The sequence below is a fragment of the Streptopelia decaocto genome, assembly GCF_964273445.1.
Source record: "Streptopelia decaocto genome assembly, chromosome: 3".
NCBI classification, from domain to species: domain Eukaryota; kingdom Metazoa; phylum Chordata; class Aves; order Columbiformes; family Columbidae; genus Streptopelia; species Streptopelia decaocto.
Genome location: NC_138656.1, coordinates 107,654,661 through 107,680,419, shown reverse-complemented (window position 1 = coordinate 107,680,419; position 25,759 = coordinate 107,654,661). Strand labels below are relative to the sequence as shown.

The following is a 25,759-nucleotide window of genomic DNA, read 5'->3' as shown; positions in this document are numbered from 1 at the left end:
TTTGTAGTGTATGTTAAATCTTGGTAGAAAGAAAGACCGAATGATACAGCCCTGTAAATAAAGAGTACACTGATTTGTGTTCAAAAATTCTCTGTTCACAGGATACACTACAGAAGTATGGCTATTTATATGATCTGTCAAGATCAGAGAAAGAAAAAATCCGTGACCAAGCAGTAGCTATGTGTATAGATGGTCAGCCCCTGGACATGATACAACAGTTGTTACAAGTAGCTGTTGGAGATCTGGGGTTTTCTCCCAAGGATATTGTCCAATGTGCGATTAAAAATATTATATGTATATTAAGGTGAGTACATTGCTACAAAATAAGCTCAAAACATTTCTTCTGGGTTTGATTTTTTTTTTTTAATTGGTTGGGTTGGGCTTGTGTGGCTGGTTGCTTTTTTTTTTTGGTAGTGAGTACTTGTTTGCCTTGAATGTCTGGATTTTGCAGAAAATTGGGCAGTAACAGGAAACGAGTTCTTGGATCATTTATGCTCCTGTCTACCTATAATCTGATATTCAGATAAGACAGTTATATTTTTTTGAGTTTGGGAAGCCTGGGCAATATGAACAAAGCAAGCCGCAGAGCTGATCCTATTCACTGGAGAGTGCTTTTCAGTTAGAAATGTTGGCTTTACAATATTTTTCTGCTACGTATGTGCACTTGTGAATTTTTGGCAAATTTACAATTGCGTGTGATTCTTCCCCCTAAACAGAGTCAAAAGGCATGTTTGCTGGAAAGGGAGGGTCTCTCACGCAGGTGTCTGGACAGTAGAGGCTGAGCAGTGGCTGCTGCTACAACAGCTGCTCCTACAGGAAGAATACAATTTTCATCTTTGGAATAACTTTCTGGGGTATTTCTGGGAGTTGTTTTTGTGGATTGGTTTGGTTGTTTGGTTGGTTTTTATTTACAAGGTTTTGAAAAATATGTTTGTCTCTCATTAAAATACAGACTATACCTTTTTCTTCTTTGTTCTCGTAAAGAATGTTTCTTGGAGTTTTTGCCTCTTTTTTTTCCGTCTTCCTTTGTGTCACACCCTACCTCCAAATTAAACTGCAAGTGTGAGCGCTTATGCTTCCTACAGCACTTAAAATTATACCCTGAACCCCCCCAAACTGCTAACTTCTTGGAGAGAAATAGGTTTCTGATGTGACAAAGGGGATTGTTTTGCTCAACTCTATCAGTGTTGTTATTGTTACTGTTTCTAGCTGTTATTAGTGTCATCATACTGTGAGCCATCCTGCACACTGTACCAGAAACAGGGCTTTGTCTCCTTCTTTTTCTGGGATTCACAGCCCCAAACCTGATGGATTATCTTTTCCATGTCATGACACAAAACAGATAACCAACCTGTTCATGCAACCCCAGCAAACTCAGTCATGTCTTACTCTAAAATCATGGAGAAATAGGGCAGGATTACAGAAAGTGCAAAACAAGCAGCTTCCACACCGTTTATACTTACACATCCTTGAATAATTCTGTTGAAATCTGGGCAAGACATGGATGACACAAGGAACATGAAATACAGTTGATGCTGACCATCTGAATCTTTTTAGCAGCGAGTTTAAGGTTTGTGTTAACTTCCATACAATGACCTTTTAGTTGAATACGTTCTTTAAAGTCTTGCTTCCAAATTAGAGTCATAACACTTGTGAGAAACAGTCTAAACCTACTGTGGCCATGGTACATGTCATCAGTACTAGTTGTGTCGTAGGCCAGGGAGGAGAGAAGAGTCCTGCATACAAGTTCTGCCTGCTTGGTTACCTGCAGCCTCTGAACTTCATGGTTGTAGCCTTGATGGGACATGGCTTTTCATCACAAGTTTGAGGTTGAAACTTTTAACTTGTCTGGCATTTGGGTGAATTTAGTCGTATCTGGGAATACAGAACTGTTAAAAACACCTGCTTATGGACGTGTTTGCAGACATGGTAAGGATGTGAGCAGAGGTGAGGGAAAGCTAAGCACAGTGTTTCAAAGCATTTCAGTGAAATATGATGTTATTGCTTGCTTTTTTTTTTTTCGTTTATGCTCAATTGTAACTCAGTTTCCCATTTGTAACACCCTCTTTTAAGATTTGATAAGATTTGACAGCTTTTGTAGCCATAGTGATTCTAAAATTCCTTTGGCATGTAATGTGAGACTTCAGCATGTCCTTTAAGGTTCAACTTTTTTCCTGCCACAGCAAAACTGAAGATACTTATTAGGGTGGTGAGGAGATCGGGGTTGTGGTCTGGGGGCTCACATGTCAATACACAAGGCAAGCGTACATTGAAAATGTATGAATCTGTGAACATGCCGTTGTTCTTTAACAAGGTGCAGGATATGTGGAAGCCCACAAGGTTTTGTAGCTGGACAAGAGCAAGCTGTCCTCTTTTCTACCAAGGAATTAGCTGTGCTCTGACCTTGCCTTAGTATGATGGAATCTGTGTGTCTGTCTTGATGTTCCCTGTCAGAACAACTTAACCAGAGAGCGCACTCAGTCCCCATTGCAGTTGAACTAGAGCTGAGATGTTAAGTTCTAGAGACAGCAAGCAGAGAATGAAGTTCTGGGGTTTTTACATCTACATCCCTGTCAGTATTTGTCAGTATTTGTGTTCCCAGGATGAAGAGAGCCTGAGGTGTGGGGTTTTTTTCTTTTTTTTCTTTTTTTTTTTTTCTTCCATCATTGTTGACAGAATATCAATGAGCTCTTCAGAATCCTTCTGTCTTTGGTTCTCTTTCTCCTTCAGAGCAGCATAAAAGTATTCATTTTAGGTTTGGGTTTGTTTTTTTTGTTGTTTGGTTTTTTTCTGCAGTCAGGTGAAATTAATTCATCAGGAATTTTTTTTTTCATTTGAGGAAGCTCTCTTAGATTTAATGTTGCTGAGTGCTACCTGTTGCTTCCTACTGGCTAGTTCTCTCATGTACTGAATATTCCAAGTGAAATACCACTGATTCTCTAACCTACTGGTTTCAATAGAAATATTTTATTTCCCACTTTCCTTTTTGGGTGGGGGAAAGAGAGGCAGAGAGAGAAGATAATTTTATATCATCCATGATAAATCAACAGATACTTCTCATTTAACTTTTCACAAAACTCTCTTCTGAAGTATTTCTGTTCCAAAGGGATATATGCAACAAGAGAGTATTCCATTTTTAGAGGGTTGCTACACACTGTTTATCACTTCCAATACCAGTTCAGATAGAAAAAACTTTGAGAATTTATCTTGTTCTGCATACAGAAAAATTGTGTGGGCAGGAAGATCTGAATGGACATACCAGGAAAAGAGAAACAAGTTGAGCATGGAAAATAATCTATGGCTTTACCTTTTCTTCAGCATGTATGTGTGTGTTACAGCAGATTGAAGTGGCTCAGATGAAAAGAAGGCAGCCTATCAAAGTGCCTGCAATCCTCTTTGGCGGAAAATTGATTTTTCCTGTCACTCAGTTTAAGAGTTTTCATAGTATCCTCAATGATGGTAGAGCTTTTGCACAGCAACACAAGTAATGTTGTCTGTCTTGTCTGAGCTTGTCCATTTGATAAAGAATATTTTGGCTTTAGATAATCACTGTCCTGCTGTTTCTGACTGGAATATAGTCGTGTGACGCATCTGGACATAAAGCCCACAAAGTCCAGTTATTTCAACTGTAATGAGTCTCATTAACATGCAGCATATGAGAAGCCTATTAAAATTCTCCTTTCTACTCTGCTTCTTATCAACACTTTTTCTGTGAACGGAATTATTTGTTCTTTATATGCATTGCAAGGCTGGGATATCTGCAAGTTGGTTTAAAGTTCTAGGGCTGAGACCATGACCAGTAACTCTTACACAGCATATTCCCAGTAAAGAAGGGGATGCAGAGAAAATGGTAGAGGCAAAGGTGGGAGAGTTAGTTGGAAGCTTCAGATAAACAGCTTTGGTGTGTGATGTGACCTAATGTGATCAATATAATTTTATCTTTTTTCTTCCCCTCTTCTTTCAGGGGAAAGGGAAGATCATGTCATTCATAATAAATGAACAGATAGTGACCTATGGAAAGTTTGTCTGTTACAATGGTAAAGAATATGAAGTGAAAGTCTAGCATAAAATAAAATAGAAAACACTTGAAATAATATCCTCCCTATTCTGAAATTCAGTAAGAAGTTAATATTATGAAGTAGCATTGCTGTAAATATAGGGAGCAATTAAAAGAAATGTTGTTGCTAGGCATCTCTTAAGCCTGCTGGTATTCATGTTGTTACTTCAAATAAAAATGGATGCATCTCTTAGATGTTACACTTAGATGTTACCTTTCAAGCTAGACCAGAACACAAATTAAAACTTATTATGTGCAATACTTGCATTTCAATGTTAATGGGCAAAAACTGCAATTAAACAAGTAGTCTTGCTTGTGTACCTGGAATGGCAAACTACTACTCAATAAATGCAACATTTCAAGGGAAAACTCTTCAGGTTTATTTAGTGGAGCTGTGATAAGTCACACTGTGTGGTTATTTTATACAATAGTTTCAAAGGAGATCATGTTGGAAAATTCCTTCTTTGACAATTAACCTCCAAAGTAGCAGGTGTAAGGTTATAACACTGAACTTGGATTTTCTGTAGCTATGGTGACAGGGAGTCTAATTAACGTATTGTAACCTTAAGTGAAACAGGCCTGTGGATGTGAAAAATTATGGTAGTTGTCGGTGATTTACCTGGAAGCAGAAATTCACCACTTCTGTGATTCGTTTGGTTTCGTAAGTACAACTCCCCTTCAAACACATTAAAATATCTTTTGTTGTTAGTATATTTACTGGCTATTGCGGAGTAACCTTCTTGAAAGTATTACCTTTATGAAAGATTAAGTTATTTTTAGCCTCATTTTTCAACAGCATACGATATCACAGACTTAAAAACTACCACACCTTCTCAGAACACAGACCTCTTGTTAAATATAACACAGTTATTTGCCTAATATTAGGTACCTACATTGTAATATACAGAGCAATATTTTCTAGTTCTGTTAATTCCTTTTATCTCTCTTGGCTTTCTAGTTTTGGCACACAAAATTCAAAGTAGAAACTCTTACACTGCTATGTGTAAAATTTCTCCAGCAGAGCTTATCTGCATACGTTGTATGACATATGTGTTGGACATGTCCTTGTTTGCCTATGGAAACAGCTACTATCAACAAAAATAAATTTGCCTTTTCAGTAGAAATTGTGAACTTTTAGAAAAAAAATATAATTATAGTAGTTTGATTAGACTTATATAATATTCAATTTAATCCGTTACCTACGATCACTCAGATGATATACTGGAGATTTTCCTTGATACTTGAGTGGAGGCATGTCCATGGATGGATATTCAGGGAAGGCATGATGGTCTCCCTCATCTGCAGCTCCCAAATTTCTTACCTTAGCTGTCCAGATGGGCATAGCATTTAATTGAATTTTGGAAGTAAAAAAGGTTTGGTGAAATATTGAGTTCTTGTTTAATGGCCAATGTGTCATGAAGAAGGTAAAACCAACTTTATTAGACTGGGTAGCTAACTTAGAAGGAAAACAAACAAACAAACCAACCATATTTTTTACTATGTGATCTCACTTGAGCAGGGGTCATGCAGAGTAATTTTGTGACTTGAATATCATAACTTCATGGCATTTCTGATGGAAACAGTGGTTTGGTGTTATGACCTTTTCCCCAGCTTTGAATGATCACACCAACAATATATTGTTTTCTTATTTTCCTGATATTTAGAGGAAACACAAACAAAAAGAGGAAAATAAGGCTGGAGAAATAAGATAGTATGAAGTATTTTCAATAAATACTGTAATTAGGTTAAAACAATTAGATGAAGTTAATTTATTCTCCTTTCAGGCATTTTTGTACTTTACTGTGTGTGAGAAACTTGATTAAATATGCATCACTTTTTCTGAAGCTGAACTGAAATCAGAATAAGCCTTTATCAGTGTAATTACACAAGGCTCATAACTAGGAGTTTTGATGTGAACACTGAATCCTCTTTGGTTGCTTAAAACATGCATATAATCTGTGTGGAAGACTAATCCATCATTAATTATATTTGTTTCTGTTAGTAGCTGCTTATTTCTAATCATTAATTATTAAGAAAAGAACAAGGCAACAATCTGTGGAAACTTGACATGATTGTTTGTCTCATGAGCTGTAATCTCTTTTTAGTTTCTCTAATCTTTAGGCAGTAAAGGCAATATTAAGGTTAAAAGCATGCCAGCTTTCAATCTTTCTAGATTTCTTTTTAAAATACTTCCTTATTCTAATTAACTGCAACTTAGTGTTTAGATTCTGCTTTCCTCTTGCTTAATCACGGAGTCACAGAATCACAGAATGTCAGGGACTGGAAGGGACCTCAAGAGATCATCCAGTCCAATCCCTCTGACAGAGCAGGAACACTTAGATGAGGCTACACAGGAATGTGTCCAGGCGGGTCTTGAATGTCTTCAGAGGGCCCTCTGGGCAGCCTGTTCCAGTGTTCTGTCACCCTCACTGAGAAAGAAGTTTCTTCTCAAATTTAAGTGGAAACTCTTGTATTGCAATTTGAACCCATTACCCCTTGACCTACCATTGGTTGTCACCAAGAAGCGCCTGGCTCCATCCTCGTGACACTCACCCTTTATACATTTGTAAACATTAATAAGATCACCCCTCAGTCTCCTCCAGGCTAAAGAGCCCCAGCTCCCTCAGCCTTTCCTCATAAGGGAGATGCTCCAGTCCCTTAATCATCTTTGTTGCCCTGTGCTGGACTCTCTCCAGCAGTTCCCTGTCCTTCTTGAACTGAGGGGCCCAGAACTGGACACAATATTCCAGGTGTGGTCTCACCAGGGCAGAGTAGAGGGGAAGGAGAACCTCTCTCGATCTACTAACCACCCCCCTTCTGATACACCCCAGGATGCCATTGGCCTTCCTGGCCACAAGGGCACAGTGCTGGCTCATGGTCATTATGCTGTCCACCAGGACCCCCAGGTCCCTTTCCCCTACACTGCACTCTAATAGGTCATTCCCCAATTTATAATGGAAGCTGGGGCTGTTCCTACCTAGATGCAAGACTCCACACTTTCTCTTGTATTTCGTTAAATTTTTCCCCGCCCAACTCTCCAGCCTGTCCAGGTCTCGCTGGAGTAGCACCTGTATATGACAAACTTGAAGCTTTTTGTAAATGTTTGTACATCTACTGTACTTGAGAACTGGCTTCATAGGTGTATTTTATGAAACAGTGGCTTTCTGTTTTCAGAAATGCCCATTAAGTGTTGGGTATGTATTTATTTTGAGCCAAGTTTTTTGAGGTTCTCAGAGCCTGGTTGCAATGGAAGCTAAAGACTTTCATTTCTAATTGGAGAGATGAAGGGCTTTTGAAGAGCAAGTGCCAGGGCTGTTCAGAACCAGTCTTCAAATTTGATAGTACCTAAAATATAAGGTTTGCTGGTCATTCTCCTTTGATATGAAATTTGCTTATGTACACTAAAAATGATTTAAGCTAAGTAGAGCTAGTAAGATCTTTTCTGTAGTCCACGTCCTTTTCTGTTTCAGACAATCATCATGCTCTTAGTATGTCAGCTTTATAAGTAATCTTCTAGGTTTCTTAGATATGCCATGTTAATGGCCTTTGTCTTTTTATTACAAAGTTAATTGAAAAAAAAAAACCAACACAAAATGCATAATAAAGGAAAAATTAAATTTGGCCTGTAAACAGAACATTAATGAAGTGGCTTATATCTGCCTTCACTCTGGTATCTTAACTTGGCTTAGCTTTTTGTATTTTTAAAACAAACTTAATACCATCTCCTAATGCATGTAGCTGCTTGTGTAAAAATATTACTTTAATACTCCTTTTTTTTTTAACCATTTCCATATTTCTGCAGTATTCGTGTAATGTTAAGGATGAGGGTGTTTTTATGGGGTTTTTTGTTATGTTTTTGTTGTTGTTTTGGTGGGTTTTTTGGTTTTGGTTGTTTTTTTGGGTTTTGTTTGTTTGTCTGTTTGTTTTAATGCATGATTCAGTTCCGTTGATGTATTGGATTATTTTGATGTGTTGGATTTTTGTTTGTTTTTGTGAAAATAGATTTTTATCTTTTGTACAGATATCCTCTCTCTTTGGTAATCTGAAATCCTGGATATTTCTGTACCATAAACTATAACAACTGTAATTTCATTGTTACCAGTTATTCTGAAGATGGTTAGGAAAATATCTGAGCTATAAACTTCACTCTTCTAAAATCTATTTAGATGGCATATGGTGGCATGGGTGTTAATAATCACATTTCTATCATAGTCATATGTAAGATTATTTTTTGAGGAAAAGAAGGCTGGTGTTACAAGCTTTCTGCTCCTGCTTTGAGATTTTGTCATGCAGCACATTATCTTGCATCTGTTCTGAATGGAGTCACGTTGACTTCAAATCTAGTCTTATTCACTGAAGTGCTGATTACCTATTAAGATAAAAATAAAACCAGAAAGCTGTGAATGCAGGAAGACATTGGAGGCTATAAAAATTCAGGTCTCTATGCAATATAATATAATCATTTTTTAGATAATAGATTTACCTTACTGAAGTAATAACTGGCAAAATTATAAGCACTCATGATTCTTGACAAAAAATGAGAAATATTGCAGGATTTTACACATGACAGTCAGTTCTACAGCACATTTTGGCTTTAGGCAGGCCAGGGTAGTCTGGACATATATTCATTTTTATTAATATCGTATAGGAAGAGGCTGACATCTTTAGTAGCAGAAGAGCTTTGATCTGCTGATTAACCGTAGAGAGAATATCTCAGCATTTAGTAGGCTAACTTGGGAACTATTTGCCTTTTTTTTTCTTACTTCAGTGCAGCACTGGCAAACTTTAAGACCGGCAAAACTGTTGTTTTTCTAACTGATCCAGGTGTTGCTGCTGGAATGGTTTCAACGAAGGGACACAGTGTAATATTCCTCCCTCATTGAGCACCAAGTCACATCCTGGGTCTGTTTTGCTGAAAATCTTAGCAGAAAATGTCACTTGCAATGGATTAGGAGTGAAGCTTTTTTTTTCTTACTGAAGTGATTTTTAAAATTATTTTTATTTCCCAATACTTACTAACTTTTGACCTGCAGAAGAACATTATTGTGTAATTGTAATGTGTGATGGGCAACGTGGTTCACCTTTTTCTTTTCCTGCACATGCGCAGTGGATGCCACTCGATGGGCAGCTTAATCTTCCCCTTTCTGACATGCCGTTCTTGACCACATGTTCCCTCATTTTTAGTTTTGTTCATTCTGGTAAGCATCGTCCTGACTTATCCAAGCAAAACTAAATCTCAGAGAGGGTGGCAAAATAAATCTGCTGAATCATCAGATAGTGCTGTTTTGAATTAGGTCATAGTCAAATTGATCTAAACCAATAGTGATACTGCAAGATGATATTTAAAAAGATGGTGACATTTAGGTGTAACTTTTAATCTGTTTAGTCAATATAGATGAAATCTTTCAGGTAATGAGATTACACATGGATATTTTGCTGACCTAATCTGTGTTAGAAGTGCTAAATGCTAACTATTCTTTTTCTTGCGAGTTTCACTTAAGTATTTTAGTATTTCTCTTTCCCATTTTTGTTGCTCCTTCCATTACTTTGACATAAAAATAGAGGCACTAGTTAAGCAGGGAAAATGAAAAATTGGTATAAGTATTGAACAATTAATGTAAATCCTACAAGGGGATGAAATTAGATATGATATTAAGGACTATTTTAATGGTAATTTTGTCTTCCCTTAACAGTGGAAATAGTGGCTCATCTCCATCAGTGAAAGATCCACTTGGAATCCTAGAAGGCATCGTTTCTGCTGTGCATGCAAGTGTTGAGAAAGGGTAAGAAGTTACTGTATGGGTTTTTGGTTACGATTTTGACAGATACTTCTCTTGGAAGCACTGAAGGTACGATACCGAATAGGGACGATTTTTCTTCATGGATATGCATAATGGGTTTGCACTCAAATTTCTAAGACTTTAGCCTGGAGCAGGCGATCATTTATCAGGTTCAAACTCTGAGCCCTGATAGAAACCTTTACTTGATTGTTTGAAAGAGAGCAAGTCACTGCACCTAAAATTTAGATAACTATGTTTTATAGTGCTTTGAGAAAACGTGTGGGTTTGTTTTTTTTTTTCTGCTGTGACTACGGCAGATTGTATATCTACCAGGAGTACTTCACTTCTTTTGTTTAGAAGATAAACCACAAATAATAGTAACAACTCACTTTCAGATATCTGAGTGTAGATGTCTACATTTGTCAATTTTTGTAGGATATAGTGCAGAAACACTTCTACAAATGCTGTGTGATGCTTCGCCACATTTTTTTCTCATCTTTTGGAGAGATCCTTATTTCAGGGCGCATAATAGTCTGTATGTCTCACGGACATTTTCCTTTGCTTTTATAGTAAAGACAAGGAAGAAAAAAAAAAGCAGTTTTCTTTCCAGATGTACAAACTAAGAATTCACGTGTTATAAACTCATGTATGATAATAGTAATAAACCACATACTCTCTAGCAGCCAACAAAAACAGTTATACTATTGCACGAGGCTTCTCCACTGATGTCAAATTAGTTAAATATTGGACTGAACAGATGTCAAAATCTACAGTAAATCTCATTTGCAATATTGTAAGGTAAAAAGGGAGAGTTGTTCCACTTTCTGGAGTCTTTTATTTGTATACTTCATCAACATTTAACTGCTGAAACAACAAGCTGGAGTGAAAGTCATTGTGGTTACAAGAGATTGTTTACATTCATGTAAATACTTGTTCTTATTTATCACCTTAAACCTCAGCTCTTCAATTTACAAAATGTAAATCTTTCCCTCAGGAAAACACATATGAACATCAGGTGTGAGCTCTACAAAAGTCTTGAAATATTCCAGCAGGTCATCTTAATTCCCAAACTTTTAATTTACAGTTTGCATGCCACCTATTCAGCAGGGGCATGTCTAATTTAGCTCAAGTTCTGAGCTAACAGCATCATTCAGACAATATAAAGCCTAAGTAAAATTGAAATCTTTATAATATGAAAACCTAAGCTGTCAATGTTTATTATTTCAGTGCTGCAAGACAGGTTAAATTGCTGTTTTCTGTCTGATATTACTTTCCCGTCTGTCTTGTTAAGACCAATAAGGGAGCATTAGTTATAAATCACACTCCAGCTGGAACCACTTTCTTGATTTTATTTTTTTTTTTTTTTTTTAAAGAGAAAGTTAGTTTAAAATACTACTGAAAGATAGCAGAATATCATTTAGTAATTTATTATATGCTAGTTTATATCCTTTAAGTGACATAAGAGATCACTATGCTGCTACTAGCTGTTTGGTGAGTTCATGGTATTCTCTCTAATGTAAATGCTTTCAAACAGTTAGAATGTACTCAATGTAATACACTTTTTAAATCAAATTATTTAATTAAGGCCTTTTTTCTAATTGCTAAGTCAGGAAACCCCCAAGACTTAGGGTTTTTAACATTTCTTCTTTTCTTTGTAGGGATTATGGATATTCGGCAATCATTAACATAGTAGAAAATACAATAATCAAGGTGACTAGAGATGGTCCGAAAAAAAATAAATAAGAAATGGCTAGAGCTACAATCAGGAAAAACTAATTTGTGTATGTAGAGCATAATGGAATAAGGAAGGAAAGATAATATAGGGCAATATGAATAAACACCAGATACAAAAATGTCATACTTAAAGTGCAGTCAAGCTGGTTTTCTATAAAGTCAGGATCAGTGGGAGTACAGGCATCAGTCAGGACCAGGCACCATAGAAAGGCTTGGATTTCCAGGTGCTGAAATCCAGCACCATTACAATACAATCTACAGTCACAGTAGCATGTGAAGAAGTGTAACTGTATAGATGTTTTTCAGCAGTATTACGTGGTTATTTCAAGTTCAGAAATAGTTCTTACACCACTTAGCTTTAGGCACCTGATTTGCAAAGGCTGGTTTCTCTGCAGCCTCACAGAGGTGAGCTTTTCCATTTCCAGTGTTATATGTTTGTTATGTGTACCCATTAAAGCTTTGAAATTACATGTAGTACTTTCATTAGGATTACCAAAGACTGTTTAACACGGTATTGTTCAATTACAGGGAAAAAGTAGTTTCTTCAGATGACCTTCTGGAGTGGTTGAGACCTTTCTGTGGTGACGACTCTTTAGCAGTGAAGCCTCGCATCAGAGTATTGCAAATTCTGGAGCAAGCCTTCCATCTCAGTGATGAGGATAGCAAGCTACTCGTGTACTTCAGGACACAAACTGTTCTCAGAGCTTGCTGGCCTGAAACAAAGGTATTAATATTGATTGCTGTAAATTCTAACATAAGATTGGTTTTATACAAGGATTACAGGATTAAATGCTAGTTGGCAGTATGTAGTTGCTGTTGGTATGGGAACTAATCCAACCTTCCTTTTGAATCAGGTTTCTAAAACATTATGATTCTTTGAAAAACAAAGTTAGTAAAGTTAGTGGATTCCTCAGCTTTTGTTTGGGATCAGGAGTGTGTAGTACCTAACTTGATTAGATACTAATGATTTTCCTCCATGTCAAACGTTAACTTTGAAGTTTTTGTATATTCTTTCTTTTTTTGATCATTTTTTTCTATCAATTTTACCTTCTTTCTTTGTCTTCTACTTGATGTGACATTGTAGTCAGGATTAGAATAAGGATTACTGGCAATTGTCCCTTTTTTCTGGGGGTCTTCAAGTATTATTCCATGTAGGAACATACAAACCATCTCAAATGGAAAGATTGGTAGCGAATAGAGGCATTCAAGACCTGCCTGAACGCCTTCCTGTGTAACCTCATCTAGGTGTTCCTGCTCCAGCAGGGGGATTGGACTGGATGATCTTTTGAGGTCCCTTCCAATCCCTGACATTCTGTGATTCTGTGAATGCATTTGGTCATAGTTAGTCTGCCACTGTCTCTTAAGAGGCATCACGTAACAATTGAAAGACAGTGATTGCTTAAAAACAGTTCACAGCTTTATCTGCTGAAGTGATAATTTTAAGTCTTTTTCAGTGTAAAGTCGGGGGGGGGGTGGGAGGTAAAACCATTGGCAAAAGAAGTTACTCTTAACGTTTTATTTGTTTCTAAGAGAAACAAAGGGCTTCTAGTTCAAGTTGTCAAGTCTAAAACAGATTAACTTTCTGAATTAAAATAAAACAAAATTCTTAATTTTCGTTTTTTAAGTATATGTAAAAGTTGATCTAAGATCAATAAGGATCATCGGGTCGATGTTCTTAGGAGTGAAAATGCTTGAGTTTGCCAAGTAGAATATTAAAAATTTCATATATACAAAAAGTTCTTGTTGGTTATTCATTAACATTTTAACTGCTTTATTTAATGACTCATTTTGATGAAGTGCGTAATATCAGCATATGTATTTTTAGAGATTCTACATTTTGAAATACAGTGAAAATACAGTAAAGGCTTAACAGGAAGAAGTAGTCTTGTCTTTGAAGCTTTTGCCATTTTCAAATTGTATATGTATCACTTGCTGCATGTAGAATTATTCAGAAGCAGAGTTACTTTCCATCCATTTTCTGAATACCACCCCCATATGCCAAGACCTTATGGAACTAAAATAGATTATTTCTGATAGTTCCTCAAAAAATCTATGCACAAAACCATTTTATATTCATATGAAACAAAAGTACTTTTGACTCACTGTGTGAAGATCATCCAAGGGAATAATCATAATAAAAATCTTAAAAGAAAAAGAAAGTACTTATCTGTTGCTTTCTTTAGAAATTACTTTTTCTCTTGCTTTCAGAATAATACCAGCACTTAACTCCTCACCTGCTCTTCAGGTGACTGTGATTGGATTCTTCACCTTCAGTTCAGTCCTTTGTCAATATTTGTGTTGCCTGTGACCCACTTTCTCATCCAAAAGCATTTCAAATCTAAAAGATTCAACTAGAGTACGTTAAAAAAAAAGTTACAGATAGAGAATAGCTTTCAGCCATGTCTATACAAGACAGAAAAAGAACCTGTATTTGACAGAAACCTTATGAGACCCATTACGCTGTTTTGAGAAATATATAAGATCAGATCACTTTTATTTTCTCCCATAGTCTGATAAGTCAAAATACAACTTTACAGCATTAAATTGCATCCATTTCCTTTTCTGTGGTGATGTTGAAGGAATTAACGGGCTGCATTACGCGTAGCTCAGGGCCCAGCAGGGCCCACAGGCCCTGGGCAGAGCTGCTCCCAGCCCCGCTGTCCCCACCTGCCCTGGCCTGGGGGCAGCACGGTCCTTAAACCCCCTGCAATGTGTGTTGGCCCAAACTTCTAGCCTGTTTAGGTGTCTCCATATCATATGTTAATAATTTATGTCTCCTGAAGTGGTGGGCTTTTAGAATACTCCAGATTTCAAGCAGGAAAACATACCTGTTTTTTGTGAGGGAAGAAGTTTGCACTGACTACCAGCTCAAGTGCGTTTGCTTATAATACAGAGTTGCTGATCAGTTCAATGCTCTGCTCTTTTCCTGATGAGTAAGCAAGTAGTGCAAGAAGCCATGTAGTAAAAAGCTTAAGTACTGTGCTAGATAAGCTCAAACCTTTCAGAGCTGATTGTATAAAGATGTGTATTGAATACTGCAATATAAAATTCTCTACATCTAGTATTTATGAGTTAGCTCAGTTCAGAAATAGTTTTCATACTTAGCAATAGTGAAATCTCTGCTTATATGTACATGTATAAAAATAACTGGGTTTCAACCCACTTCCTGCCACAGAGTGCAGTTATAAGAGTCTTGTTGGAACATATTTAAAAATTATTCTAATTTTCATGTCGGTTCAAGCTAAATGTGATAGATGAGAACACTTTGTTGTCATTTAATATTTTGTGCTAGGTAACTGATGTGGGATTTAGTCAGAAGAGTCATATTAGTTTGTCTGTTAGGTACCAGTCACTGAAATTCAGAGTTCTTCTCAAATGTCCAAGAAAACAAATGAGTGATCCACTACTTAGACTGGTTATTTGATTTTATGTTTTTTCTCTTCTAGTCAGCTGATGTCAAATGCTAATCTACAAGTTGATAACAGAAAAGCAAGTGATGACCTTATTTGATAATTAAGTTTGTTATTTTATGAATTAACAGAGAAAATGGCACAATAAAATAGCATGCAAGAGAAAATAGCATAATAAAATAGCATATTGAAAGCTGTTCACTGTATTTTTGCTAGGTATATTTCACAATCATTCACGGTATGTTAGTGGAACAAGAACGCTGCAGAATTCAGTAGTTACACGACTGCTGAAAAACTGAGAGATTTCTGTATGAGCTTTTTGGCAAAGCATTAATTAAGCAAGTTTCTTTTGTGATTAAATACTTCAGGTGCAAAGACCTTCAAAAACAACCCAGTTCTACAGAAGGGGATGTTGAAGCACAATTGAACAGTTTTACCAGGTTGCTGGGTAATCTTGGGTGAAGCAGGGTTAACAAGTGGACAGAAAGAATTTCATCTTTCAGACATGTTCAGACTGCTATGTCTGTCTGCCTTGTCTGTAGGTATCCATTTCTCTAACATCATTACACTTTTATTAATTTGGTCATCCTTTCCCATGCAGTGAACCAATAAAACCCTTGATCACGTTTTTTTTTAAAAAAAGGAAGGGTGTGGGTGGATCAAATGCTATTTTAGCTTGTAAATGAATGCATTTGAAGGCTTGTTTTGTTTTAATGAACTTTAAAATGTAACTATATCAAAAAATTATTCATTGTCTTGCTTCCAGATTGTTTTATCCTTACTTGCTTGACATTTCTTACATGCTTTTATGGGATCACTCTTTTCCTTTACCATTCCTTGGTACAGAAGTGGTCAGCTGACACTGGAAAGGATGAATGTGGATTTCTATTGAGTAAAGATAAGTTTAATGATATTGCAGTGTTCAATTAGCAGAAAATGTGTGAAAGCCACCCCCAGTGTGTCTACTAATCCTCTTAGTCAGACTTTGCATACATCAGGGAGGGACTTAATATTTAATTATGCTCTAGGTGTTGTAAGTAGTGGTCCTACAAATCAATGTGCTGCTGGGAAACAGGCCAGCTTGTAGAAAATTAAAAATGTACTTTATGAAAGCAGCTATCTATCAAACAGTCAGAAACACAGCAATTTCCCGTTTTCTAATGATTAGTTAACAAAATTAAAAATTCAGGGGTCCTCATTTTTTAAAGGCTTGAGAGTCTTTAATTCACATTCCAGTACCATCCCATGCTAGTGGAGGGAGGAGGCATATGTTGTCTTAATGCCCTTGGTGAACTGTATCTGAGCTCTTCAGGTTTTGTAATTTTCTAGTTAAGTGGTGCATGAAAAATATGGGTCAAAATACTGACTTTTTTATATATTAAAAAAAAGCTGGGGGGGAGGGGAGAAAAAAGTGGTTTTGAATGTTCCTAACAAATTTTAGCTTTATCCAGCTATGAAGGAAAATGCATTTGTTTGCATATAATATGTAAAAATATAGTCTGCAATGACTTACCGCACTAACATGTGTAATGTATCAGCTAACAGGTTATGTGTGCATACAGTCATTCAGTTCAGTGACCAGTTACAAGACATAAGTTACAGTACTAAGAGTTTTGCCCCAGTAAGTTACAACAGCATTAACAAAGCCTCTGTGCATAAAGCAAGGGTTACTTTAAGATAAGAAGTTAATAGTTGTGAAGCTTCTGTAAGACACACCTTGCCTTAAAAGGGTTGTTTAATTATTATGCAAATGCAAAATGTAATTACTGTTTGCTTGGCACTTAAATGCAAATAGCTTTGCCATTTAGAGAAGGTAATGTCATTAGGCTTTCCCTTCACATTGTTATATTATGTTTTTTTCATGATCTTGGGGTATACAGAGCATTTTTGAAAACTGGAAGGGATTTCTAATATGAATTTAAGATTGTAACTTTAGGCACCTTTCTTTTTTTTGTGTGTTTGGTTGTTGTTTTCTTTCCCCTAAAGTTTAGCTTTGAAAAATTCCCAGATTAATTTGTATTTATGTCGTGTACATTCCCCACACATTTGCTCGTGTTTCATATAGACAATTTATAGGTACCATATGCAAGTTTTATGTGTCTCAGCGACCTTAATAATGTCTACATTAACATAATGACTTTCTGATAACTTGAGTATGGCTGTCAAATGTCCATTGCTCTTTTTCCCCTCTTCCCCTAGTATATGAAGAACTTATATTTGTTTACATGGTATTTCTTCATATGACTTCATAAAGAAAGGCCTCAATTCAGTGTCTTGTGTTTTTCAACCTTTTCCCACTGCCTTTACTTGTGTCAGCTGCACTTAAATCTCAGTATTGGGAAATCAGAATGAGATTTAAGAATTCCAATGTCATTTTGCTGAAGTAATTTATCAGGTAACAAGGACCTGTGTTTAGCTTGACTTGGCAAAATATAGGTGAAGGAGCTGTACCTGTTTAATCCTCAGCCAACTTTTATTTGTGAAATATGCTTAATTAGAAGAAAGATTTATGGTCCTATCAGCTTTGAGTAAATTTGTTACAACATTGTTTGTAATTCTAGAGACATTGTTTCTCTACTGGTAATGCATAAAAATTAAGTTTAAGAAATTTAATTTAAATTTTAATTAATATTTTGAAACAGTAATTTCCATTCCTTGAAGATGCAATTTATCCATATGCGAACATGTGAAATGTTTTTTTTCCTAAGAATATAAATTGTAGCATGTATGATTAATTAAGTACTTTAAGATGCAAATAAAATATTTTCCATTAACTACGCAAATAAAACGGATAAGACAAAGTGGAGAGAAAAGCAGTATAGCTTGAGTGAGCATGATGGTTTTGAATGGGAGCCCAGGGTGCTCCACATTCTCTGGCACGCAGCAGTTGCTTCAAAGGGAGATAAGAATGCTCTGGAGTGGATTCACGGGTGATAATCCACTCTCTGTAAGAGGTCTTCTGTAATGAAGGTATAAGTGGAGAATGGTTTAAATCTTGCATATTCTGCGTCTATCTCAGTTTCAGAAAAATTAAGAGCTCATTAGTGATGTATTCAGAGTTCTCTGATGGTGTTGCAAATAAATTGGTGGATGAACTGTGATTCAACCTTGAGTGTCTCTTGCTAAAAGCTTGGCATTGGTGCACTGTGCAGCATTGACTGTAAAACTTTGTAGAAGAATTTTTTTTTTTATTTTATATTTTTTTACCTTTTTATGTTATTTGGTATGTGGTGGTGTTCGATTTTTTTATAGGGTATCAAAATCCAGAAAATCAAGGTCCCTTCTCTGTTTTTTGTACTTCGTCACTTTTTTTCCTTATTCTGTTGTTTACTTCATCTGCGTAAACAATTCCAGTCATGTTACCTCGTCCGCAGTGTTATCGATGCCTGTAACTATTCTCCCTCTATCTCAGAGCCCACTCTGATATGCATTATACATCCCGAAAGGAGATAACTGCAGAAGTGAATGCGATGTCCTTGTGGAGATGAGCAGTCCATGCATAGGCATCCCACAGCCTGGATTGCCCTCTTGACTTCTGCTGTACATCAACCAGAGGTCTTTGTTTTGCATTCAGTGAAGTTCAGGTTCCTGTTTTGACTCAAGGAAGCTAATTTAGCATACTTGAAAATGTGGTGGTTTTACCATTGTTCTGTTTGATTTGCTATCATATGGTCATTTACTTTGCTTAGATTTTTTTTCTTTTGGAGTCAATTGAGGGTTGCTTTCTACAGTGTCATTGGCAAATGTAAGGTAGCTCACTTGTGTGCAGTATTAACTGTTCAATGCTTTCATTCCTCCAAAAGTATCACTTAATTTATATAAGCATAGAAGCAGTCATGAAATCATTAAAAATTCTGCTTTTTACATTTACTGTTTGATCATAAGCTGTTTATTTGTTTGCGTTTTCTGGTTTGTTCCTGTTAGTGAATCAAGTTTTTCAGTGGTTTCTAGTCAGGCATATTGTTAAAAGCCTTTTGAAAATATAAGTACATTATAAAACTGTTTTTCTTTAGACATTATTTTGTTAATAACTTAAATGAGTTTTTTTTATATATAAGAACTGTGATGTTCAGTTGATGCCATGCTTTTTTTAAAACAGTTTTATCTTATCCGTCAACCATCTTGCTAGCTGACACTTTTTATTTAGAGGTCTGTAAGCTCTATCATCTGAGGAGCCTCTCTCAGGTATTAAAAGTAGTTCCTACTTCTTAATAATTTCTGATAGTTCATGTTGATTGAGGAAGTGAGGGGTTTTTCCCCCACACTGTTGCTTTTACTACACAGAGACTCGCCCATAATTACTGTGACTGCTAGGACTTGTGACTGCATCAAATCAAAAAGAAAGCCTCCATTTGCAATACTTACATAATGCCATTTAGTATGACAGTTGCATGGCGATGTCTGCTGCCTTCTGATTATTTTTATGGCTGCAACAGAGCTACTCATTTATTTCAGTTTTTACAGCTTAAATAAATATTACTTAAAATAGGAGTCAACATCAACAACATGTTGTTCCCAAAAGAGGATATCTTAGTTTATTGTGGGTTGTTCTGTTTAAAAATGCATCTTTAACTTTGTCAGTTTAGCCTATCTGCAGGATGACATTTTGGAAAGGTTAATTTTGACAAGTTTTCATTTACATGAAAATGGCTTTTAAATTCATTTTTCCTCTTAGCAAGAATTGCAGACTTTGATTATCAAGACAGCAGTTATACATACAGTTGAATACACATTGCTTCTTGATGGTAGTGATGATCAGAAAAGGTAGATTGAAGAGCCACTTGTACAAGGTATGAGACGAAATGGCTGATGGAAATTTAACAGTTTAAAGTTCAAAGTCATATTTAAGGATTAAAATCTTGTCATTCCCAGGCTGCATCTTCCAACACCCTTTTCTGTTCTAGATGTAGAGTATCTATGTTATACATAGACTATGTGATATGAAACAGTTATTAGTAGCTGGGACATACAAGTAAAATGGCTTACATGTTTTTAAGTCCCTTGCATTGCACAGATGTTAGTTTTAGCCATGATTTACATAGATCCAAATTATTACCTATTATGTGACACCTAGTCAATATACATTTTAAATTACACATATGTTAATCCTGTCCCAGCTTTAGCTAGCTAGTTATATAAATCTTTCAAAGGCATATTTTTTTCTTTATTTGCCCTTATCTCTCTATCAATATCTATGTAAAGTCTTCAGAGGTTTTCTCTGTGCTGAAATGTATTGGCATATTAGGAGATAGTCTGCAGAATACAAATGAATGGATTTTATTTTCTGCACGAGTTACACATTTTTATGCATTAGGCAACACATTTGTGTTTACTGACTCTATATGCATTTCTTAGTGAGCTGCATATCAAGCAGATAAGAAATTAAACAACATATAAATCAGTTTGGAAGAAAAAAGTTCTTGGATATTTCTACTCAACAAGCAACTTAACATGTGTCCGAGTCTTTGTTTAATTCATCACCAGTAGACTTCTGGTTGATTTGTTTTTATACTTGAATCCCATAACTTGCTTATCCTGTTTGCTGGCTTGAGTCTGAGCAGGATTTGACCTGTGAGACTATGCACATCCCTCTAGTACCTGTGTGCAGCAAGCTTCCATGTATGGTCAGCACTTATATTCACAATAATTTTAATATGTGGCGCCTAGGTTTGGAGGAAAGCACAAAAAAGCCTGACCTCAGAGTTCTCCCTCCTTTAAGGTAGAAAACTATGGGTTCTGAACACACTTGGTCATGCAAAAGTCTCGACCTCAGTTTTAATTTTGTACTGATTGCTCTAAGATTGGTGTTTCGATAGCAGAGAGTTCTTTCTGGTCTGTCAAGCAGTGGCTGTTTTTCCAAAGCCTGGGTCATAGCAGCCAACGTTCTGTTTGTGAGTTCAGGACTAGTAATGGAAATCAACAGCATTTTGAATGTGCTGGTGTTTTGTTTGTTTTCGTTGGTTTTGTTTTGTTGGGTTTTTTTTAAGTAGAGAACATGGACTGAACTGCATAATGACATATAGATTTACTGATTTTCCTCAATAAAGTTGTTGCGTTTTATTATTTAGGATAACTCCATAGGCATAGCCTCAAAAATACTTCTTTCAAGCAAGGGAATGTAATCTGCAACATTGGTCCAGGCTCAAAACCACTACAGTGTTTTGTCATAAAATAGGACTATATTCTATCATGCTGTGGGGGCATTTGTGAGACCAATAGAACAGTTTCTAAAAGTTACCATCTCTCAGCTTTGACTTAGTACTATGTAATATATTTCCATTTACCAAGATCCAAATTGAATTGAAAGTTGGATTATCCACAAGTGAACTTGGGTAGATGGAAAAAGTAAAATGAAAAAGTCTTATTTAAAACTGACAGGTTTCTCTGCCACAAGGGGAGTATATTTGGAATATATTTCTAGGAGGTGAAACTCATCTGTGCTAAAGGAAAGATGGACTTCTCAAATGACACCCATCGGCATACAACTTTTTTTTTTATGTAACTTGGTTCAAAGGTAATCTTGCAGTTTGTTTTTACTGGTGATTTTTCACATTCGTGTTCATTGTGTGAGTAATTAACTTCACCTATTTGACTTAGTCTTTAATTTTATGTGTCCTTTGTAACAAGGTTTGGCTTTGCTTTCATGTGCTTCCAGTATGTTTCAGTAACTTATGTTTGTGCAGGCTTTCAGTAGCTGCATAAATACCAGCAGAATAGGGAACGATGGACCCTGGGTTGACCCGGGACGGGAAGATCAAATTCTTCAGTGACCAGCCCTGTCTGGCCTGTTGGTGTAGGAAGGACAGTGTTTTCTTTGCTGATATGCCTGATTATAAACTCCTTAAGACAAGACTTTTGTATTTTTGTGCCATGAACATCACACCAGGAAGGCAATTACAGAAGTTCTATCGAATTGTTATAAATGGTTTCAGTCATTGCTTGTAAGCCTTGCTAATCCCTACCTAATGAGTGGAAGCAAGTTTTAGCATCAGCATTCCCCTTCTCAAATCTGAAGAAAATCTCTCATGTCAGATCTACCTAGTAATTTAAAATGAAGTATAGATGAATTCTCTACCACTAGGGCCCAGGTGTCAGGTGGGGAGGTGGGGAAGCTAAATAAAAACCTAGTGCATTTTACAAGGGAGTCCTGATGAACTGAGAATGCATTGTAGCAATAAGGGACTACTCAAGTGCCTGCTTAGTGTTTCTGTTTTCAATGCCGTATTAATTCAAATTTATGCTGCAGTGAGGAACATGAACATATTTTGAAATATTTACATTTACAATCTGGTAGATGTAATAAAATGAATTTTATAATCCTCTAAATCAGTAGGGTTTTGGTTGCAGCTCTTGGAATCCACAAATGTCTCTGACTTTAATATAGGGACTCAGTTTTAAGCATGGATGCAGCTTTTCTCAGTAAACAAATGATTATAATGAAAGAAAATATTTTTTTTTGGTTTCTACGTCTGGATTCTTTGGCTACAAACACACCCTTATCGATAGGAACAGAATAGCAAGTAGAATTGCAACCCTGGACTTTAGCAGGGCTAACTTTGGCCTTTTCAAGCAATTGCTGGGGGAAATCCCATGGGCAAGACTGCTTGAAGGAAAAGGGGCCCAAGATAGCTGGGTGGCATTCAGAGTTTGCTTCTTCCACGCTCAGGATCAGAGCATCCCCACACGTAGGAAGTCAAGGAAGGGAGCCAGGAGGCCTAGGTGGTTGAATAGGGATCTGTTGGGTATGCTCAAGCAGAAGAGGAGAGTTTACAGGTCATGGAAGCAGGGGCTGGCCACTTGGGAGGAATATAAGACTGCTGTTAGAGGATGTAGGAAGGCAGCTAGGATAGCCAAGGCCTCCTTAGAATTACAGCTGGCGAGAGGGGTCAAGGACAGCAAAAAGAACTTTTTCAAATACATAGCAGATAAAACTAATACCAGAGGCAATGTAGGCCCACTGATGAATGGGGTGGGTGCCCTGGTGGCAGAAGATACAGAGAAGGCAGAGTTACTGAATGCCTTCTTTGTCTCTGTCTACTCTGCCGGAGGCTGTCCTGGGGAGCCCCGTACCCCTGAGACCCCGGATGAAGCCAGGTCAATGGAGGAGTTTGCTTTAGTCGATGAGGACTGGGTTAGGGAGCAATTAAATAGTCTGGACATTCATAAATCCATGGGTCCAGATGGGATGCATCCGCGGGTGCTGAGGGAGCTGGCTGAAGTCATTGCTGGACCGCTCTCCATCATCTTTGCCAAGTCTTGGGAAACGGGAGAGGTGCCCGAGGATTGGAGGAAAGCAAATGTCACTCCAGTCTTCAAAAAGGGCAAGAAGGAGGACCCGGGTAATTATAGACCGGTCAGCCTCACCTCTGTCCCTGGGAAAGTAATGGAACAGCTTGTCCTTGGTGCCATCTCAAGGCATATCAAGGATAAGAGGGTTATTAGGGGCAGTCAGCGTGGCTTTACCAAGGGTAGGTCATGCTTGACCAACCTCATAGCCTTTTATGAGAATGTAACAAGGTGGATGGATGATGGCAGAGCGGTGGATGTGGTCTACCTTGACTTCAGTAAAGCCTTTGACACAGTCTCCCACAGCATCCTCACAGCTAAGTTGAGGAGGTGTGGTCTAGACAATAGAGTAGTGAGGTGGATTGCAAACTGGCTTAGGGAGAGAAGCCAGAGAGTGGTAGTCAATGGTGCGGAGTCTAGTTGGAGGCCAGTATCTAGTGGAGTGCCTCAGGGGTCAGTGCTGGGGCCAATATTATTCAATATATTCATTAACGATTTGGACGAGGGAATTGAGTGTACTATCAGCAAGTTTGCTGATGACACCAAGCTGGGAGGAGTGGCTGACACGCCGGAGGGCTGTGCTGCCATCCAGCGGGACCTGGACAGGCTGGAGAGTTGGGCGGGGAATAATCTAATGAAATTTAACAAGGGCAAGTGTAGAGTCCTGCATCTGGGCAGGAACAACCCCAGGTTCCAGTATAGGTTGGGAGATTACATATTAGAGAGCAGTGTAGGGGAAAGGGACCTGGGGGTCCTGGTGGACAACAGGATGACCATGAGCCAGCACTGTGCCCTTGTGGCCAGGAAGGCCAATGGCATCCTGGGGTGTATTAGAAGGGGGGTGGTTAGTAGATCGAGAGAAGTACTCCTTCCCCTCTACTCCACCCTGGTGAGACCACACCTGGAATATTGTGTCCAGTTCTGGGCCCCTCAGTTCAAGAAGGACAGGGAACTGCTGGAGAGGGTCCAGCGTAGGGCAACCGAGATGATTAAGGGAGTGGAGCACCTCCCTTATGAGGAAAGGCTGAGGGAGCTGGGTCTCTTTAGTTTGGAGAAGAGGAGACTAAGGGGGGACCTTATTAATGTTTATAAATATATAAAGGGTGAGTGCCATGGGGATGGAGCCAGGCTCTTCTCGGTGGCAAACAATGATAGGACAAGGGGTAATGGGATCAAGCTGGAACACAAGAGGTTCCACTTAAATTTGAGAAGAAACTTCTTCTCAGTGAGGGTGACAGACACTGGAACAGGCTGCCCAGGGAGGTTGTGGAGTCTCCTTCTCTGGAGACATTCAAAACCCGCCTGGACATGTTCCTGTGCGACCTCACCTAGGTGTTCCTGCTCCAGCAGGGGGATTGGACTAGATGATCTTTTGAGGTCCCTTCCAATCCCAAACATACTGTGATACTGTGATACTGTGATAGTATCCTTAGAACATTAGTTTTAATAGTGAGCAAGGTCTATTGATGGAAATCATGGCTTTGCCATGTTCACAGGGAGTAAAAATGTAATTTGCAGAACAGATTTCATTGGGCAGAAGGAGGCAGAGGTCTGTTTACATTACTTTCCTTGCTCACTGTTCTCATATGTAAATAAGCAGCTTTTTGTATTTTATCTTAGGGGAAGGAAAGGTTTGGATTGGCTGGGTCTTTTTATTGGCATTTCTATTTCTTCAACAAAACCCTCTCTAGGTTATCAGCCGTGTTGATCAGTGACAGAGTCTCAAATTATATAGCTTTAGCAATAAAACATTTATAACTCTATCAGGTGTGTCTGTCATTTATGATTGTGAGAATATTATATAGTAGATATCTATGCCTCAAGGACTCAATTAGAATACATATATATTCCACTGTTGCTGTCAGTAATGATTTTAAACTAACTTCCCTTTCAAGACTGACATAATGTACTGAACTAAATCCTGTGGACTGCCATGCCAAAGGTTTTCTTTATCAGTCATGTATGATGTACACAAATTTATTTAACCTTGTCATTCTTCAAGTGTGTCATCATACAGTTTTTATAAAATATTACATAACAAACTTTTGAGGGAAGTTTTCATATGGGGACTCCTTCGTGTTTGTCATGTGTGATAAGTATCTGTAAAGCAATAACAAATCTATGGAACAAGGTGATGAGTCAAAACTTTGCACATTGAAAGTGAATAAAATGTGTTGAGCGTTTTCAACATTTTGGGCATCTAATAGAGGGAAGAGGACTATATAAATCTTTGAAAGATTTTATTATCAGGCAGAACAGTTTGGGAAGGGAATGTGAGTGTGTTTTCATTTCAGCAATGGATATAAAGAATATTCCTTCCAAGTTTGCTCAGGATGGCTGAAGTCAGACAAAGGCTTTGTTTGTCCTCAGGTACTGTATAGCTGAAGAGATTACAAGTATCTCAACCAACTGCCAGATTCCTCATTTAGACTTTAGCAGTAAAGCACCTGTGCCCATATAGTTCACATGGATTTTATATAAAACCAAATGTT

The 25,759-nt window shown here is 37.4% G+C and overlaps 1 protein-coding gene across 2 annotated transcripts in view; it reads left to right on the top strand.

Annotated features, from left to right (window-relative positions):
- NBAS (NBAS subunit of NRZ tethering complex) overlaps positions 1–25,759 on the top strand; it is a 190,213-nt gene that overhangs the window by 134,655 nt on the left and 29,799 nt on the right. For both annotated transcript variants that reach the window (XM_082049168.1, XM_082049167.1), the window contains 3 exons: positions 102–304; positions 9,751–9,840; positions 12,100–12,295. In XM_082049168.1, coding sequence (XP_081905294.1) covers positions 102–304; positions 9,751–9,840; positions 12,100–12,295 — 489 coding nt within the window. The remainder of the gene's footprint in view (positions 1–101; positions 305–9,750; positions 9,841–12,099; positions 12,296–25,759) is intronic.